The 17,561-nt window shown below is 50.5% G+C and overlaps 1 protein-coding gene across 1 annotated transcript in view; it reads right to left on the reverse strand.

The window, feature by feature from the left end:
• The window catches only part of AOAH (acyloxyacyl hydrolase), a 119,176-nt gene that overhangs the window by 67,820 nt on the left and 33,795 nt on the right, over positions 1–17,561 (reverse strand). Inside the window, exons 5-6 of the mRNA XM_066239870.1 lie at positions 6,729–6,788; positions 800–870 (exon numbers count right to left, since the gene is read on the reverse strand). Of these exons, the coding sequence (XP_066095967.1) occupies positions 800–870; positions 6,729–6,788 (131 nt within the window). The remainder of the gene's footprint in view (positions 1–799; positions 871–6,728; positions 6,789–17,561) is intronic.

Raw genomic sequence — 17,561 nt, forward strand, 5'->3', positions numbered from 1 at the left:
CAAATGATTCTGAGGTGTAGCCTTAATTTAGCAGATACCTTAAATTTAGGCAGGGGGAAACTGAGGCTCAGAGACATTGAGTGGCTCATTTTTAAAGCCAGTTGAAGAGACAGCATTGCCCAGGAGCCAAGAGCAGGGATGTCCCCGTCCCCAAAGCAGGGGTCGGGAACCTTTTTGGCTGAGAGAGCCATGAACGCCACATATTTTAAAACGTAATTCCGTGAGAGCCATACAACGACCCGTGTACCTTATACATTATCCAATAAAAATTTGGTGTTATCCTGGAGGACAGCTGTGATTGGCTCCAGCTACACGCAACCATGAACATGAGCGGTAGGAAATGAATGGATTGTAATACATGAGAATGTTTTATATTTTTAACGTTATTATTATTTTTTATTAAAGATTTGTTTGTGAGCCAGATGCCAGCCACATCTGGCTCGCAAGCCATAGGTTCCCGACCTCTGCCCCAAAGAACACGTGGGGTCCGACACACCTGGGGTTAGAGACCTGGGGTCCTTGATGGATGGGAGATATGACTTCATTAGTAGCCAGTGTCCCCGCCTGGAGTCTAAGTCAGGTCTTGAAGATCAAGGATACTGGTACTGAGTATATTTCTAGAACACTTTGTCCAGAACTAATTTGTCTTCTAGTTTCTATACAAGTCATGAGCCAGAAACACTTTCACTTTCGGGAAGATGCCACGGACATGTGAAGATCATTTTGGTCATTCGAACACAGGGACAGCCAACGATGCGACCCTATGCCATGGTCAGAACGGCAGAAAGAGTATACGTACCATTTAATCTTTTGACAAATCTTGGCCAAAAATGGGAGTGAACAAATATCAGTACTGCCTCTGAAATATTTCTGGAAAGAAAAGAAAATAACAAAAAAAAAAGATGTTTAGTTCAAGGACCGGTTCCCCAGCTTCCAGAGACCCTTCCTCTCCTGCAGGCTCCGGACTCGGGATTTCTGAATTCTCCTCTCTCCAGAATCCCGGCCGTTGTACTCACCTGCACTTTTACCTCTTGTCCCTGTCTCCACACATCACCCTCGTTCCACGTCTGAGCCTGTGTTCAGGGTCCCTCCCGAGCCGGAAGGCTGTTCCTCCCCACCCACCTGGCATTCCCACCTTCACCTGTCCGCCCTCCCCTGTCCTTCCCCAAGAGCCCGGTCCACCCGGGGCTGATCTACTCAGACCACGTCATTCCTCTCCCTAAGGGTGCTCCAGTGCAATTCCGTCAATTCTGGCAGAAGGTCAAAGAAAGACTAATGGGAAGAAGAAGGGAGAAAGAAGGCAGCTTCCCTGGTGGGAGCAAAAGACAGTGCCGCTAAGAGTCCTGAAGCTTCGCGTGCAAAGGGACGGTGGCCTCCACGGGGCCCCCTGCTACGCAATAAAGGTAAAAGCCCAGGCCTTTGAGCGACGCAGTGCTTTTAGAGCAGGGGTCCCCAAACTACGGCCCGCAGGCCGCATGCGGCCCCCTGAGGCCATTTATCCGGCCCCCGCCGCACTTCCGGAAGGGGCACCTCTTTCATTGGTGGTTAGTGAGAAAAGCATAGTTCCCATTGATTTAAATTTACTTTATTTTAAATATTGTATTTGTTCCCGTTTTGTTTTTTTACTTTAAAATAAGATATGTGCAGTGTGTATAGGGATTTATTTATAGTTTTTTTATAGTCCGGCCCTCCAACGGTCTGAGGGACAGTGAACTGGCCCCCTGTGTAAAAAGTTTGAGGACCCCTGTTTTAGAGAGAGCGTGGTTTCCACGCTGCTTGCCTCAGGTGAAAGGGAGGGACAAGGGGAGGGAAATGTCCGGAATCGCCCTTTATCACCCAAGGGGGAAGAACAGTCCCGCAGCCGGCAGGGAGCCGCAGGGGCCGCAGGGGTAGTGAACTCTGACCCCGGCAAGGGAGAACGGCCCACGTTTTCAGGCTACAAAGGAGTTAGTTCTTCAGGGTTGCCGTGGTGTTCACCCAACTCTCTGGGGTTAGAGCGGCCGTCCTGGCTGCCGCCTTCATCTGTTTGCAGGACGTGGGGACAGAGAAGCCTGTCCTTAGGTCTTCATGGCGCGGGGGTGGCTGTCCCAGCTGTCAGCGAGCCTGGGAGGTCTGCGGTGGTGGTCCAGGCATTCACAGGGCTCTCTAGGGACCCCGAGGAGGGGCAGGCGGGAAGGCGGAGATCTCTGCCCTGGGCTCTGCGACTCCAGCTGCAGTCTGCAGGCTCGCTGCACGTGCAGCTCGTGGGTTCCCGCCCCGAGCTACTAAGACGGAAAGCCTGGGCTGGGTCGCAGTCATCTGTTTCCGTGAGCTCCGGGTCACTGCGATGCCTGCAAAGGTCTGAGCACCACTGCATCCAGTCCCAGCTGCTGAATATGTGACCGCAAACAGGGAGCCGGGTGCCGCCTGGGGACCGGCTCACACGCAGAGTCTCAGGCCCCGCGACAGACCTGCCGTGTCCCAGTCGGCACAGGAAAGGGGCCGCAGGGCGTTGGCAGAGCACGGCTGCGGGCAGAGGGCGCACCCTACGTCGTGCTGTGGGGGTCAGGCGGCGTGGAAGGCCGCCAGACATTTCGACCTGGTTGGCGCACAGGGAACCACGAGACCATGGTGAGCCGTGGGAGGAAGGAGACAGGGCAACAGGCCCAGGATGCTTGTGACGTGTTATCGTCAGTGCGGCGGGAATCTTGAAGGCGATCGCAACTGTGTTTTAGAAGGATCTCTCCGGGGGTGAAAGGCTGGCCTGGCAGAGGCGAGACGGGGCACAGAGACCCGTTGGCAGATGGAGATCCCGAGGCCTGATCCCAGGGTCGTCTGTAACCGCAGAGCAACTGCCATTCAGGGCTGGATGATTCTTAGTTGTGGGGCCATCCTGCACCTGGCAGATGTTCAGCAGCATATCTGATGTCTAGCCACTAGTTGCCAGCAGCCCAGAAAAGTCTCCAGACATTGCCAAGTGTCCCCAGGGGAAGAGGACATTGTCACTGGTTTGGGAACCACAGGTGTCAGGCAGGAGGGGGCCCGGTGGTGGAGAGGAGGGGCGATTAGAAGGTTGAGTCCAGAGAACCCGCAACGGGCTGAGGTCGGGGTTGTAGACGCACTGCGAAACGGACGGACGGACCCCGCAGGACACTCTGCGGCGGCGGCGGCATCGCCAGCAGTTTGGAAACAGAGACACGTTCTGGGACCCCGAGTTCAAAGTCAGGCTGCACTGGAACGTCTGAGCGCCTTCACTTTCGTCTGCAGGCCTTGGTCTCACTAACCCGGTGGCGAATGTGGATTTTTAACACTGACAGTAATCGAGACGTCAGAAACTTCATACCGACAGCCTTGTAATTCCTGCACAAGAGGTGCAACAGAACAAAATGTTACCTTGCACAGCGGCTCACTGTCAAAATGTAGCCGGAAGGCTGTGGCTGTCTTGGGCGCGCAGAGTGCAGAAATTGGGGCTTGGGCTTGCGCATGGGCGATAGATAACTCGGCTTGTCCAGAGAGTCCCCAGAACCCCAGGTCAGACAGAGGCGCTGAGAATCCAGTCCTCTCACCACGTTTTACGGGAGAAGACACCTTCTCGAATATACTTGCAAAAAACAGCCGGAAACGAACAGGGAGCAACATTGTAGCAGTCCTCGCGGGCATGCCTGCCAGTCCCTCCCTTTCCGTTTGAACTCTGCTAGACGGAGGCAAAATCCGGGCTGTTCTTAGCTCAGCGATGGAGTTAAAACATTGTCTTTGGCAGCATGTGATCCCACTTAAAACGACAGCCTCCGGTCTGGGCTGTCCCTGGGCATAGGAGGCAGGTGTGTTCATCTGGCAACCCCTTTAACCAGCTCCTGGTGTGTCGGAGCCGTCTGTCCCCCACACCAGGATGTTATGCGAAGACGGAACAGCAATGGGATAAACAGGTCAGAGCGGGGAGAGGGACTGCTCTTCCGCACACAGCCAGCCCGAGATGGAGTTTCCGCAGGGTGAAGTACGTTTCAGCTCTCGTTGTGTATCACAGCCTGCTCGGATTGAATCGGTCTGGGGTGGGGTTTGGACAGCAGCCATTTTTCAAGGCTTGCTTCCCAGGAGAGTCTATTGAGGAGGTAGGTTGAGGATCAGTGCCCTCACGTCCTGAGGCCCAGGGGGAGGTGCCTGGAATGATGCTACTGTTTACACAGCCTGTGACTGTTGACCGGACCATTAGTGCCGGGGAGATCTGGTCGGGAGCCACTGACCTGGTGGAAAGGGGAGGAGGTGTGGAAGTAGCTAACTCTGGGCTGAAATGGTGGGTGTCCTCACTCGCTAGTGACGTGGAGTAAGCAAGTGACTTAACCCTTCTGATCCTTGGTTTTCTCGTCTGTAAAATGGGTTTGATAATGAAAGTAGGCTATCCACTGTGCTGGAGCTTCTGTGAGAATCAAAGTGATTTCATAACTCAGCAGGTAGCTCGAACCCTTAGATGCCCAGAGCTCTGCCACCTCCATGAGAAGCACCCCGGAGGAGCCTCTGGGTGGGTGGGTGGGTGGGGCTCGTGGAGACGCAGCCCTGCTCTGCAATGCTTGATTCCCTTCAGTAGCACGGATCGCCTCCCCGGTCCGGATTCTCACCGTCGGACAGGCTGTGCCGAGAAGACAGGATGCCTACTGTGTGTTTCCTCCTGCGCCTGCGGTTCTATCAGCCGCCGGTGTAGTCTGAACGTTTTTTCCAAAACGCTTATTTGCATTTTCTGATGATGATTATTTTATTTTTCCTTGAGAGCTTTAATCTGAAGAGTAAATACATTGAAGGTTTTTTTTCTTTCTTTCTTTCTTGGCTTCTTGCAAGGAATGATTGGAATCCTGCCCCAGGAATTATGCTCGCCATTCCGGTGACAGAAATAGAAAATCGTAAAATCCTAATTAGCCTTTGAGTTAATGCCCAGGCCGTCTGTGCTGGCGTAGGAAACCGTGTCCTGAGAAGGAGGAGTCTTCAGCCGCGTGTGGAGAAGAAGAGAGGAGAGACTGTGTTTTTCTTCAGCCCCGTGTAGCGTGCTGAAGCGCCGGGCACGGGGCTCTCAGCGGCGTTCCCTTCTCCCGTTCGATGAACTTAAGCAGATGAGCTAACCTGGTTCTAATTAGCCTTTGATTATTCACTGAATTAAATAACGATTGGCAACGCAGACACGGTGCCGGGTGAATAGATCGTGTAGCCGTGCCGGAATATTGCTACGGAACGTGTATCAACCTTGTACATCAACACCCACCTCCCCCCCTCCCCCCTCCCCCCCACGAGGAGTGCTGCCAGGTCAGATTGCGCTGGATGTCACTTTGTACTACAAAATTATTCATCGTTTATCTGAAATTTCAAACTGAACCAGGCATCTTCTGCGCTTATCTGCTAAACCGGGCAAGCTGGGCGTTGAGGAATTTATTTCAGGTTGCCAAGTCAATCCCAGCCCCAGGGTCTGTGCATCAGGGTGCGTGAGGAGCTGGCCCGCAGGGAGAAGCCCGGGACGGGGGCCCTGCCCCCTCGTGTCCCCCGTGCCCGCCTCCTCACCGCCAGGGCTCTAGCATCGAGGGAGACGCCAATTTTAAGGGTCTCCTCTCTTGCTTCCTTTTCGGTTGGGACTGGGTTGTGCCCGCGGCCTGAGTCAGACGCTTGACTCTGGGAGAACTGATGTGAACTATGCACGCTGTCTGTCGAATGACAGTATTAGCTCACGGAGGACACCGTAGGGAGAGGAGTCGCTGTGGGATGCTGTGACTAGCGTGGATGGAGGGCTTGGGAAGTCCCAGGTGTGACTGCAGGTGTGTGTCACACACATCAGCCCGCTCAGTCCTCACACCCGTGCTTTGGGGACAGGGACACTGCTACTGTCCCTACCTGACTGGGAGGAACACTGAGGCTCAGACTAAGGTCACCCACTTAGAAAGTGGAGGCATGGGGCCCTGGCCGGTTGGCTCAGCGGTAGAGTGTCGGCCTGGCGTGTGGGGGACCCGGGTTCGATTCCCGGCCAGGGCACATAGGAGAAGCGTCCATTTGCTTCTCCACCCCCCCTCCTTCCTCTCTGTCTCTCTCTTTCCCTCCTGCAGCCGAGGCTCCATTGGAGCAAGGATGGCCCGGGCACTGGGGATGGCTCCTTGGCCTCTGCCCCAGGCGCTAGAGTGGCTCTGGTCTCAACAGAGCGACGCCCCGGAGGGGCACAGCATCGCCCCCTGGTGGGCGTGCTGGGTGGATCCCAGTCGGGCGCATGAGGGAGTCTGTCTGACTGTCGCTCCCCATTTCCAGCTTCAGAAAAATGCAAAAAAAAAAAAAAGAAAAAGAAAGTGGAGGCATGGGAGCTCAAACAGCCCTGTCCCCCCACCTGCCCCCTCCCCCAGTGGCCTTCTGGAGAGTAGCAGGTCTCAGTGGTGCTCAGACTATTGGGGACGTCAGGAGACATTGTTGGTTGTCACGACTGGGGAGGGGCGGATGGCGATGCTGGCATCTAGTGGGTGGAGGACAGGGACGCTGCTAAACGCCCTACAGTCCACAGGACAGTGCCCACAGCAAAGGGTCATCCAGCCCACAGTGCCAGTGGGGCCGAGGCCGGGCCATGCTGCTGTGGGGAGAGAGGGGCGGGCAGGAGCCCACAAGCCAACTGCGGCGTGTTGTGGGCTGGCATCCAGAGCAGCCCGGCCCTTGGAGGGTGCGAGTCAGGGCCAGGGCGAGGTGCCCGTGCACGGGGAAGGGCAGGGCTGGCATTCTACCCACAGGCTGCTTACCAGAGTTGGGGACTTCTCGACACTCTGACTCGCCTTCGCCAGGGTAAACTGCCACGGTGCCTGTCGAAACAGAGTCAGACAACATCACCACCTGGGTCTCGCCTTCTCCTTCTATGTCCTTTCCAACGTTAGAGTTTTTCGAGCCTGTGAGTTCGAAGTGAGGGAATTATTCCACAAATTTGCAATGAGATCGTTCGCAAGGAGACAATTTCATGTCGATAGTGATCTTAATGAAGGGACTCGCTCCGTGCCAGATGCCACGCCAAGTCCTCTGCGGTCATTACCATATGTTTGATCCTCTCAGCGGCCCTGAGCGGGCTGACCTTTCTACCGAGGAGAGAATGGAGACGCAGGAAAGCGAAGAAGCTGTCCGAGACCACAGAGCTGCTGTTGGCAGAGGCTCAGTCTGAACCCCTGCCTTCCCGCCCAACAGGCTTTGCTGAACTCCCCAAGGACCCACTAGTCCCGTGTCTGACAGCTCCGCGGCGGGAGGGGGTCCCAGCCACCTGGGCGCCCCTGCGCAGTGCTGGACAATGGCCAGCTCCATACAAAGTAGCACCCCACCCCTTCCCTCACCTCCCCTCTCCTGGTTCGACAGCCCCTTCTCTCGGCCATTTCTAGAGCATCTGAACACCCCTTCTGAGTTTACACTGCAAATGTGAAGTGAACTAATTAATCCCAACAACTCCTCTTCGGGAATTCCATGTTTGTGTATTTGTGCTATGTAGGTAGGTGCTCAACAGATATGGAAATAAAAAGTGCGAGAAAACATTTATGATATCATACTGAGCGAGGAAAACAGGCTATCAGGTTTTACAGACACAGGAAAGAAAAAAAAAAAAGATCCTGCAAAGAAATACGCTACGATAATCATGAGTGACAACGATTTGCTTTTCGGGTCTTTTCTGTGTTTTCTAAATTTTCAACAATGAGCACCAATTCAGCAGTAAGTAAAAATAAATAAATAAAATTCAATAATGAGCACAAGTTTGACAATAAGCGGAAAAAAAGAAGACCCCAGTCCACACTACCGTTTCTTTTTCTTTTTTTTTTTTTTGCATTTTTCTGAAGCTGGAAACAGGGAGGCAGTCAGACAGACTCCCACATGCGCCCGGGATCCACCCAGCATGCCCACCAGGGGGCGATGCTCTGCCCATCTGGGGCGCTGCTCTGTTGCTACCAGAGCCATTCTAGTGCCTGAGGCAGAGGCCATGGAGCCATCCCCAGCGCCCGGGCCACTTTGCTCCAATGGAGCCTTGGCTGCGGGAGGGGAAGAGAGAGACAGAGAGGAAGGGGGGGGAGGGGGGGAGAAGCAGATGGGCGCTTCTCCTGTGTGCCCTGGCCGGGAATCGAACCCGGGACTTCTGCACGCCAGGCCGACGCTCTACCACTGAGCCAACCGGCCAGGGTGCTACCCCGTTTTTTACTGAAACACACAGCACCGGGATGCGGTGAGGGCCCTAAAGACCTGAGGGTGAACGTGCGTCCTGCCCTCCCGGGGTTCCTGGCAGGCAGGGACCCCGACCAGGAACACATTTGGGAAACAGAAGTGAGAACAAGTAGCAAGAGGGCCTTGGCAACCTCCTCCTGGCACGGGCACGTGGAGTCCCTTGATGGAACTGTTTTGATTTTAATTCAACTATTTCTCTGGGGAGGGCAAATCTGTGTTTAGTGAGGGATAAAGACAAGTAAATGTCTAAGATGACGGGGGCTGCAGCACCCACCTTCTGACCCCCTTAGGGTGCTGGGTGTGACCCACGCTTCTGTGGTCCTGGCTGAAATGCTCAAGGCAGGTGCATTGGAGCTGGTGTGGCCGCACCACCACCCGCTTCCACAGTTGAAGTGCGCCAACACCAGTGTAGAGAAGAGAACCTGGATCAAGGGCTGATCTCCCTCGCTCCCGCCCCTGCCCAGGAAGAAATTAGATGTCAGGACGCAAAGACATGTGGGTAAGCTAACTCATTTGCTTGTCTCTGACGGGCTAAGGGGCCGAATGGTAAGCGGGTGAAAATGAAGTTAGTAATCTTCCCTCGGTTACCTTTCGCTGTCGGCAATCCAGTGTTCAAGCCATCGTGTCTAAAGCGTAAGGACCACTCCTTCATCGGCTTTAAAGGAAAAACTTTAGAATGGAGGGTACAGCTGTTGTCAGTGGCTGGAGAGAACGTTTGAGAATAGAGTGTGGGCTGGACAGAAAACCCGTCTGGCTGGAAGCCGTAGTACTTACGGCTCAGCTAGAGTCTAAGCAGATTCGTTCCCCTCAACAGCGAGGGGGCGTGGCTGTGGGGGTGCTGGCGAATCCGGCCATGGGTGACGGTCAGATCTCGGTTCCTCATGACTTTCTCCCTTTGGTTAAACTACTTCCTCCCCCAGCTTCAGATCCCTTTCGGAGTCTATTTAACACTCATGAATAGATTGCCCAGGAAGCTGTCGCCGAGTGAGGCTCATAGAGAGATAAGCACCCACTCTGGGGGCTTGTAGTTCAAAGAACCCTGGACATGTATTGTATATGGAATTTCTCTACTTAAGAACTTGGAAAAAATTCCAAGGACTTCATGGCATGGGACTCCAGCAGCCTAAAAGGGGAAAGGCTGACCCTTTGCTTGGTCATCAGAGCACATAGTCGCATCTGTCCACGTGGCTTGTGAAATACGTTTGTTTAGAATGAATGAATCGTTCCTCCGAACCAGAGCTAGCCCAGAATCCTCAAACAAGGGCAGAGGCGTGGTGACGAGCACTCTCACTCTCTCCAGGGTGGAGATGGTGCTTGATCCTGGGCTCGGAGAAGTATGGGGAATGGGAGACCTGGGCCAACCACACATTGCCCTCAGTTTCGTGGGCAAAGAGGCTGCCCTGGTAGGTTTGCCCTCTGTCAAGCATTAACCCAATGAGAGTCCAGGAAGAGAGTTGTCCAGCCTAGCAGTTTGAATGTGGGTAAAACTTCTGTCTTCAGTGGAACTTTCTAAAGGTGTTTGGTCACTAGATCCTGGTCCCCATGGTTACTCCCTAATTAAAGTGAATTTGGACGCTAGAATGTTTCCAGGTTGGAATCCCAGCTTTGTTAATTATTGAGACGTTAGGCATGTTTCTTTATCTGCAAATGGGAAGGATAATTACACTTTGTGTGTGTGTGTGTGTGTGTGTGTGTGTGAGGATTAAACAAGATCATGCTTAGAATAGCGCCTTGCATAGAGTAAGCATGACGCTAGTGTTCACGACATTGGTGCTTTTTATTTTGGGTTGGACTGTCACCAGTAGACAGCTGGAAGAAATGAAAATAATTAATAAAACAGTCCACATAAATGTATGCTATTTTACAATGATCCTAAGAATCGTCCCAAGAGAAAAGGATTGTTTTCTCCCACTCTACAGCTGAGAAAACTGAGGCACAGAGGTTACAGAATTTAACCCGAGATTTTCTGCAAACAGAACCGATGGTTCTCAAGTCTCTCGACCCCAGCACCTTTCCCACCACTGCCACGCTATTTTCCAAAAACGAGGTAAGCCTGACATTGTAACATAATCAACAGAATAAGACTTACGAGGTTCCACCAGGGCTCAGCAAAAGAGCAAAGTGTCAGTCACATGGAGTGTGGATGCTTTCAGACAAAGGACCACCCAGTCAGGGGAGAGAAGGCACTCCGTATGCCCAGGACCTATATACCCTGTGTGGAAAGTCATGGAACCCAGGTACAAGTAGAGTTCCAACCATATGACTGGTAATGAAAGGAGGAATATTGACCTGTGGCGGCGCAGTGGATAAAGCATTGGCCTGAAAGGAGGCGTATTCACCGAGTCGGTCATTTCTTTGTGCCATTGTTCATTCTATTCACCCATTCCGCAAATACATAGTGAGCGTCTGTATTGGACCATGAATTATATATTAGGGGTACAGTTGTGGGTGCACGAGACAAGCCTTCTCATCAAAGGTTTTATAACCTGGGAGAGAAGATTTACAGTAAGCCGTCATTAGAATATAAAATAGAAAGTGTTAAGTGATCGTTATCACAGTCTCTATTTTACAGATGAGGTAAACTGAGGCTTAGAGCAGGTAAATAACTTGCCCAAGGTTACCGAGCCAGTGAGCGGCACAGTCCAGGTTCGGTTCAGACCCACCGGGCACAAAAACCCATGCTTTTAACCCTGCTCTGGGAGATGTAAATGGGTGTACTAGGAAGACCGTTGTTGTTTTAAGTTAAAGATGTTCAGAAAATCTGTGAACTAACCAGAGGAGAGAGCCACAACATGTTAGCATATTGAAGATTTTGAGCCACTTTGTGGCAGGAATACCATTTAGAAAAGGCTTTTCTGAAACATTCCAGTGCTTCAGCCGAAGCACATTGTACTGGATTGACCAGGACAGGAAAACATGCAAAGACGCAGCGTCCAGGGGATGCTCCAGGACTCAGGGTAATTCCCCTCGACATTTAGGAGTGCCGGTGGATTGGACAAGACACGGTCACTCATTGGGCCTTCTCGGGTTCTGTGATGTTCGATAATAGAATTCTGCTACTCTCAGGAGGGAAGTAAGTAAAAAAAACGTATCCAGTATTTTTAGCCACGGGTTTCTATAGTGAACGGTTTTTAGTGATTGCGCGCCTTCTCCGCTAACAATTATAGCGGCGGTGGATTTGAAAATGACAGAGAGTGCCTTTTGTTCCTTTCCGACTTCTGACAGCGGTGCCAGGTTCCCACGGAGAAGAAGCCCCCGGGAAGTGAAGCGATGGTTTTAAACCATTTTTTTTTTTTTGTATTTTTCTGAAGCTGGAAATGGGGAGCGACAGTCAGACAGACTCCCTCATGCGCCCGACCGGGATTCACCCGGCACGCCCACCAGGGGCGAAGCTCTGCCCACCAGGGGGCGATGCTCTGCCCCTCCAGGCGTCGCTCTGCCATGACTAGAGCCACTCTAGCGCCTGGGGCAGAGGCCAAGGAGCCATCCCCAGCGCCTGGGCCATCTTTGCTCCAATGGAGCCTTGGCTGCGGGAGGGGAAGAGAGAGACAGAGAGGAAGGAGGGGGGAGGTGGAGAAGCAAATGGGCGCTTCTCCTATGTGCCCTGGCTGGGAATCAAACCTGGGTCCCCCGCACGCCAGGCCGACGCTCTACCACTGAGCCAACCGGCCAGGGCCAAAGCGACGGTTTTCAATGTGAGGTTTTTATTGTCTGAGGGAAGAAGATATATGACTCTGGATCTTTTCTCGAAGTTCTTTTTCTTGAGGGGGAAGAGGTTGTGTCTCCCAAATTTAATGACACAAGTTGATTTACCAGGGGAGCACGATTTGAAGGAAGCTAGCCTCCAAACTCTTGACCACCCACTTGAGGCAGTAAGTACAGTCAGAACTCCCGGGTAAGGCAGACTAGAAGAGCCCAGAGGGCCCAGGGACAAAAGAGGGCTTTGAGGAGATTTTTTTATCAAGCAGAAAGACAAAGGCAGGAAGCTCCCCTGCCTATGAGTTATCATTCCAATAGCGGCACATCTGGCCTTTGGATGGAATGTGCTGGTCTGTTATTATATTATGTCCGCGTTCCACGGCCTGCGACTGGGACCGTTTTCTCGCACGTAGGGTTAACTCAACCAAAGCCCAGTTTGAGTCCCATGTTCTGATGTTTCTCAGTTCTGAGGGGCACCTAGGACTTTGATATATGTGGGGAAGATGCAGTCAGTTCATGCCACTTTCTTCTTCCAGGGACCAAAGGGAAAAAAAAGATAAAAGTAAAAGAAAAAAAATACTACTTCTAAATGTATTCTTTTTTTTTTTTTATCACCCAATGTCTCTTCACACGTATTTTCCCATTAGCTAAGTTTTCTTCGCTCTCCTAAGCCAGCAATTTTTAACCTTTTTCATCTCATGGCACACATAAACTAATTACTGAAATTTTGTGGCACACCAAAAAAAATGTTATTTTTTTTTTCTGATCTGACAAAAAAAAGATAGGTATAATTTTGATTGGTTTACAATAATAATAATAATTATCTATTTGCTCCAAAATGACTTTAAAAAGAAAAATCAGATGTCTATCCTTGTACATAAGAATTCCTGGTACCGAGAGTTAACTGATCAGATGCAAACTTATTATGTGACGTGAGCAGTAAGATGCAGCTCTATTTCATGACCTGGACCTATACACACTGGTACCTTGAGATACGAATTTAATTCGTTCTGTAACCGAGCTCGTAAGTCAGTCAACTCATATATCAAACTGCCGCTACTGGACCCATATGCCAATGCGCCAACTAGTGGCAACTTCCCAAATCATATCTCGGAATTTCACTTGGATCTCGAACGAAAATATGGACCAAGTCACAGCTCATATCTTAAAAAATTCATATGTTGGTCTGTTCGTATCTCAAGGTACCACTGTATTTATGATTCGAGACAAGGCATGCACACGGGATGGCTTTTGTTGTGTTGGCTGCTGTCATTCTTTTTTTTGACAATCTAATTCCCCTGTGTGAGGTTATGTGCCAAGCATTGCATATACTTTATACCAATTTGGAAAGGTAGGGATAACAATTTTTTTTTAAATTTTTTTTTTACAGAGACAGAGAGAGAGTCAGAGAGAGGGATAGATAGGGACAAACAGACAGGAACGGAGAGAGATGAGAAGCAACAATCATCAGTTTTTCATTGCGACACCTTAGTTGTTCATTGATTGCTTTCTCATATGTGCCTTGACCGTGGGCCTTCAGCAGACTGAGTAACCCCTTGCTCCAGCCAGCGGCCTTGGGTCCAAGCTGGTGAGCTTTGCTCAAACCAGATGACCTGCACTCAAGCTGGCGACCTCAAGGTCTCAAACCTGGGTCCTCTACATCCCAGTCCGATGCTCTATCCACTGTGCCACTGCCTGGTCAGGCAGAATAACAGTTCTTTTTTTTTTTTTTTTTCTGAAGTTGGAAATGGGGAGGCAGTCAGACAGACTCCCACATGCGCCTGACCAGGATCCACCCAGCATGCCCACCAGGGATTGATGCTCTGCCCATCTGGAGCATTGCTCTGTTGTAACCAGAGCCATTCTAGCACCTGAGGCAGAGGCCACAGAGCCATCCTCAGTGCCCGGGCAAAGTTTGCTCCAATGGCTGCAGGAGGGGAAGAGAGAGACAGAGAAGAAGGAGAGGGGGAGGGGTGGAGAGGGGGAGGGGTGGAGAAGCAGATGGGCACTTCTCTTGTGTGCCCTGGCCAGGGATCGAACCTGGGACTCCTGCACGCCAGGCCGACGCTCTACCACTGAGCCAACCAGCCAGGGCGTATTCTCATTTTTAAACATTATTCTATTTTCATCAAGGTTGCTAGATCAGTCCTGCCCAATGTTACACAATTAACCAATTTGTATTAGTTTTGTATTATTGCTGTAATAAATTACCACAAACTTAGTGGCTTAGAGCTGCACAAGTTTTTTCTTTTACAGTTCTGTAGGTCAGAAGTCTGAAATAAGACTTAAGAGGCTGAAATCAGGTATCAGCAGGGTCCCTTTGGCCATGGAAGGTAATGTTCCCAGATGCTGGGGATTAGAATCTGGGCCTCTTTGGGAGGCCATTGTTTTGTATACCACACTGTTCATTCAAAGAGATTTTTATTGAGCAACTAGTAAGTGCAGCGACCTGTGCTGGGTGCTGGGGAAATCTCGGGGCCCAGCAATGTGTTCGAGGATCAGCCGTTCTCATGGTGTTTATACCGTAACAGAAGGGACAGTTATGAAATAGTCATGTTACAAATTACAGTTTCATTTATCATGTAATTTACCAGCACAATTTAAAATTACAGTTTTGTGTAATTGTTTCATGACCTGTGCAGTAAGTTCTGGAAGGAAGGTGTGGGATGAAAAGAGAGGAGTCCCGGAGGACCTGGCTTAACTCGGGGCGTCCAGGAACACTTCCGAGAAGAGAGGACTTCCGGGATGAGCTCGGATGTGGGTGATTAATGAGGAGAAAGAGGAGGACCAAGAGGCAGGACTGGGAGACTGGGGACGAACACTTTAAAATTCGAAGTGTCTTTAAGAGCTGCTCGAATACATTACGGACATTAGCTTTTCTTGAGCTAAGGGGAGAAAGAGGAACATTCTCAAGAGAGAAATAGTTACCATTTTCTTTTTTTTTTTAACTTCTCAAAATCAGGCGAGAAACATTCTCAAATCCCGAATACTGTTTAAATACCTTCTTTGGCATAATTGGATTTCTTCTTCTTATCAGAATTCAAGATGAACTTAACATTCGCATTATGATTGCTATCCTTTGAAGAGCTTTGAGATCTCTATGAGTTTAATGACACATACACCCCCAAATAAGTTTTTTAAACAAGTCTAAGTAGATAAATTTCCTGGTAGGTAACTATGGGCTCGAAGCAAAGCACAGCTTGGATTCTCTGTCAGGATAGGGTCCTTTGAAATGCTCAGAGAAAGGATTGAACAGTAGACTGTGCATCCGAGCACAGTGGGTAATGCTTTCTCAATTTGATTAGAGTTTCAAACCTCAAAGTCTTCAGGGAGTAATGTAATTTAGTGGTCTCTGATACGTGAGCCTTTCTGCTTCTGTGATAATTTCTTATCTAATGACCTTCAAAGAGTTCTGTGGAGGCCAAACACGTAAGAGGTAGATGGAATCTCATTTAATTTTCACTTTTTTAATTATGAGAAAGAGATGGGTATTTCCCCTTACATTTTTAGTCCTTTGATCCTCCCCTCCCTTTCTTTTTGGTAAACCAACTGTCTATGGCCTTTGCCTTCTCTCTCTCTTTCTTTTTCCTTTTTGATTTTATAGGAACTCATTGAATCAAGGAGAAAATAATCCTTGTGTGGCGCAGTACAAAAACATTGTCCCAGTTGGCCATTTGCCTTTTCACTGTGTGTGGCCGGGTTTTACTAGTCAGCTGCATTCATCTTTTCCTTTCCTTTGTGACTTTTGTATCAAAAATTACAAATAATTTTACATCGGTTTTTCTTCTTTTATGATTTCATTCTTTATGATGGTGGATTCAACCTTTTATTCACTTGAGATTTATCTAGTTTAAATTTTATTTATTTTATTTTTATTTTTTATTTTTTTTTGTATTTTTCCGAAGTTGGAAATGGGGAAGCAGTCAGACAGACTCCCGCATGCGCCCGACCGGATCCACCCGGCACGCCCACCAGGGGGCGATGCTCTGCCCATCTTGGGGCTTCGCTCTGCTGCAATCAGAGCCACTCTAGCGCCTGAGGCAGAGGCCACAGAGCCATCCTAAGTGCCCAGGCCAACTTTGCTCCAATGGAGCCTTGGCTGCAGGAGGGGAAGAGAGAGACAGAGAGGAAAGAGAAGGGGAGGGGTGGAGAAGCAGATGGACGCTTCTCCTGTGTGCCCTGGCCGGCAATCGAACCCGGGACCCCTGCACGCCAGGCTGATGCTCTACCACTGAGCCAACTGGCCAGGGCCTTAAATTTTATTTTTAAATGTCTAATATTTAATTCTGTCCATTTATCGAATAAGACTGATGTGGAACTCTATTTTTATCAAAAACCAAGAATCTCAACTGCATCTGAGGTTATTTTTGGGTGCCATATTCTGTTCCATGTTCAGCTGACCTCTCTGCATCTGAAAGGCCACATTTTCCTGTCCTTGATCTCATTGTTCAAAATCTCCTGAGGACGCTCAGAAGGAAACTTTAGAAACGAAACAACTGCACAGGCAAGGATGGGCTGGGAGGCTGGTTTCTCATCTGTAAAAGTGGATAAGGGGGTAAGCCTGCAGCCGTGGGCAGGATCGTAGATGACGCGTGGCGAGGCCTCGGTTCGGCTTTGGGTGTGATGATAGAGCCACTTGAACTGTCTCTTCTTTCTCAGCCACTAGTGCGTACCTACCACATAATAAGAGCTTAGTCAACGGATACGAGGCAAGTCTTGCCATTCTCCGGGGCTCAGTGGACTGATTTATAAAGCGGGGGGAATTGGGTCTGTCCTGCAGACTTGCGATGAGTAAAAGAGATCATTTTCTTGGGCTGTCTGGCAGAACCCGGTAGGTACTGCAGAAATACTCGTTGAGATATAACTCAGTGAATGGGTGAATGGCTACATGACGGGTAGTGAGAAGGTTGGGATCCTGATGCCAGATTCTCGGAAACTCAGTTCTTCGGAACATTTCATTAAAACTAGACCTCAAACTTCCCTTATCTCCATCTGACACGGAGAACCGGCCACTCTGGACGTGCACCATAATCTCTGCCGGACACGGGGTGGAGGGGTCGAGGGGCATGCCGAGCTGGACGTCCCAGGTATGTAGCCTTGGTTGAGTTCAGGTCTCCTCACTATGGATGAGACCCGGGTCAAGTTCAGCCTCCATGGCAAACTGTGTCTGAAAAATTCCTGAGGCCAGCTTGTTTATTTCTCAGTGGAAACAACAAGAATTTGTCATTGCCACTGTCTCATGAAAAGAGTGCCAACTTACTCTTTCCCGAACCCACGTCTGACAGCTTTCTGGCGGTCTGGATGCCCAGGGAAACACGAATTCCCTGCGCACGTACCCACCCCACCCGCCCAGCGCTGGCTGGCTCTGGCTCCCGCAGAGATGGGGTTCAGTGTGGGAGAAACCGTTTCCAAGTCTGGACTGCCTTCTTGAAGCACTAGGCCGCCCTCACAGCACTTTAAACTGCCCGAAGGCCCCAGGGAAAGAAGGAGCCTCCACCTCCACTAGAGCACGTATTCCGAATATGAATCCCTTCCAGTGGGGATCAGAGTGGTGGGACGTGGTTCCCACAGGCCTTTGAATTGTCTGCAAACGCAGCCGGTCCCTCCAGCTGAGGGGTAGTTAAAAAGAGGATCTGCCCAAAGCTATGGGGTCTGCCTGGGGACTGGAAGTGAGGGGACCCAGC

The sequence above is a fragment of the Saccopteryx bilineata genome, chromosome 7 (genome assembly GCF_036850765.1).
Source record: "Saccopteryx bilineata isolate mSacBil1 chromosome 7, mSacBil1_pri_phased_curated, whole genome shotgun sequence".
Taxonomy (NCBI): domain Eukaryota; kingdom Metazoa; phylum Chordata; class Mammalia; order Chiroptera; family Emballonuridae; genus Saccopteryx; species Saccopteryx bilineata.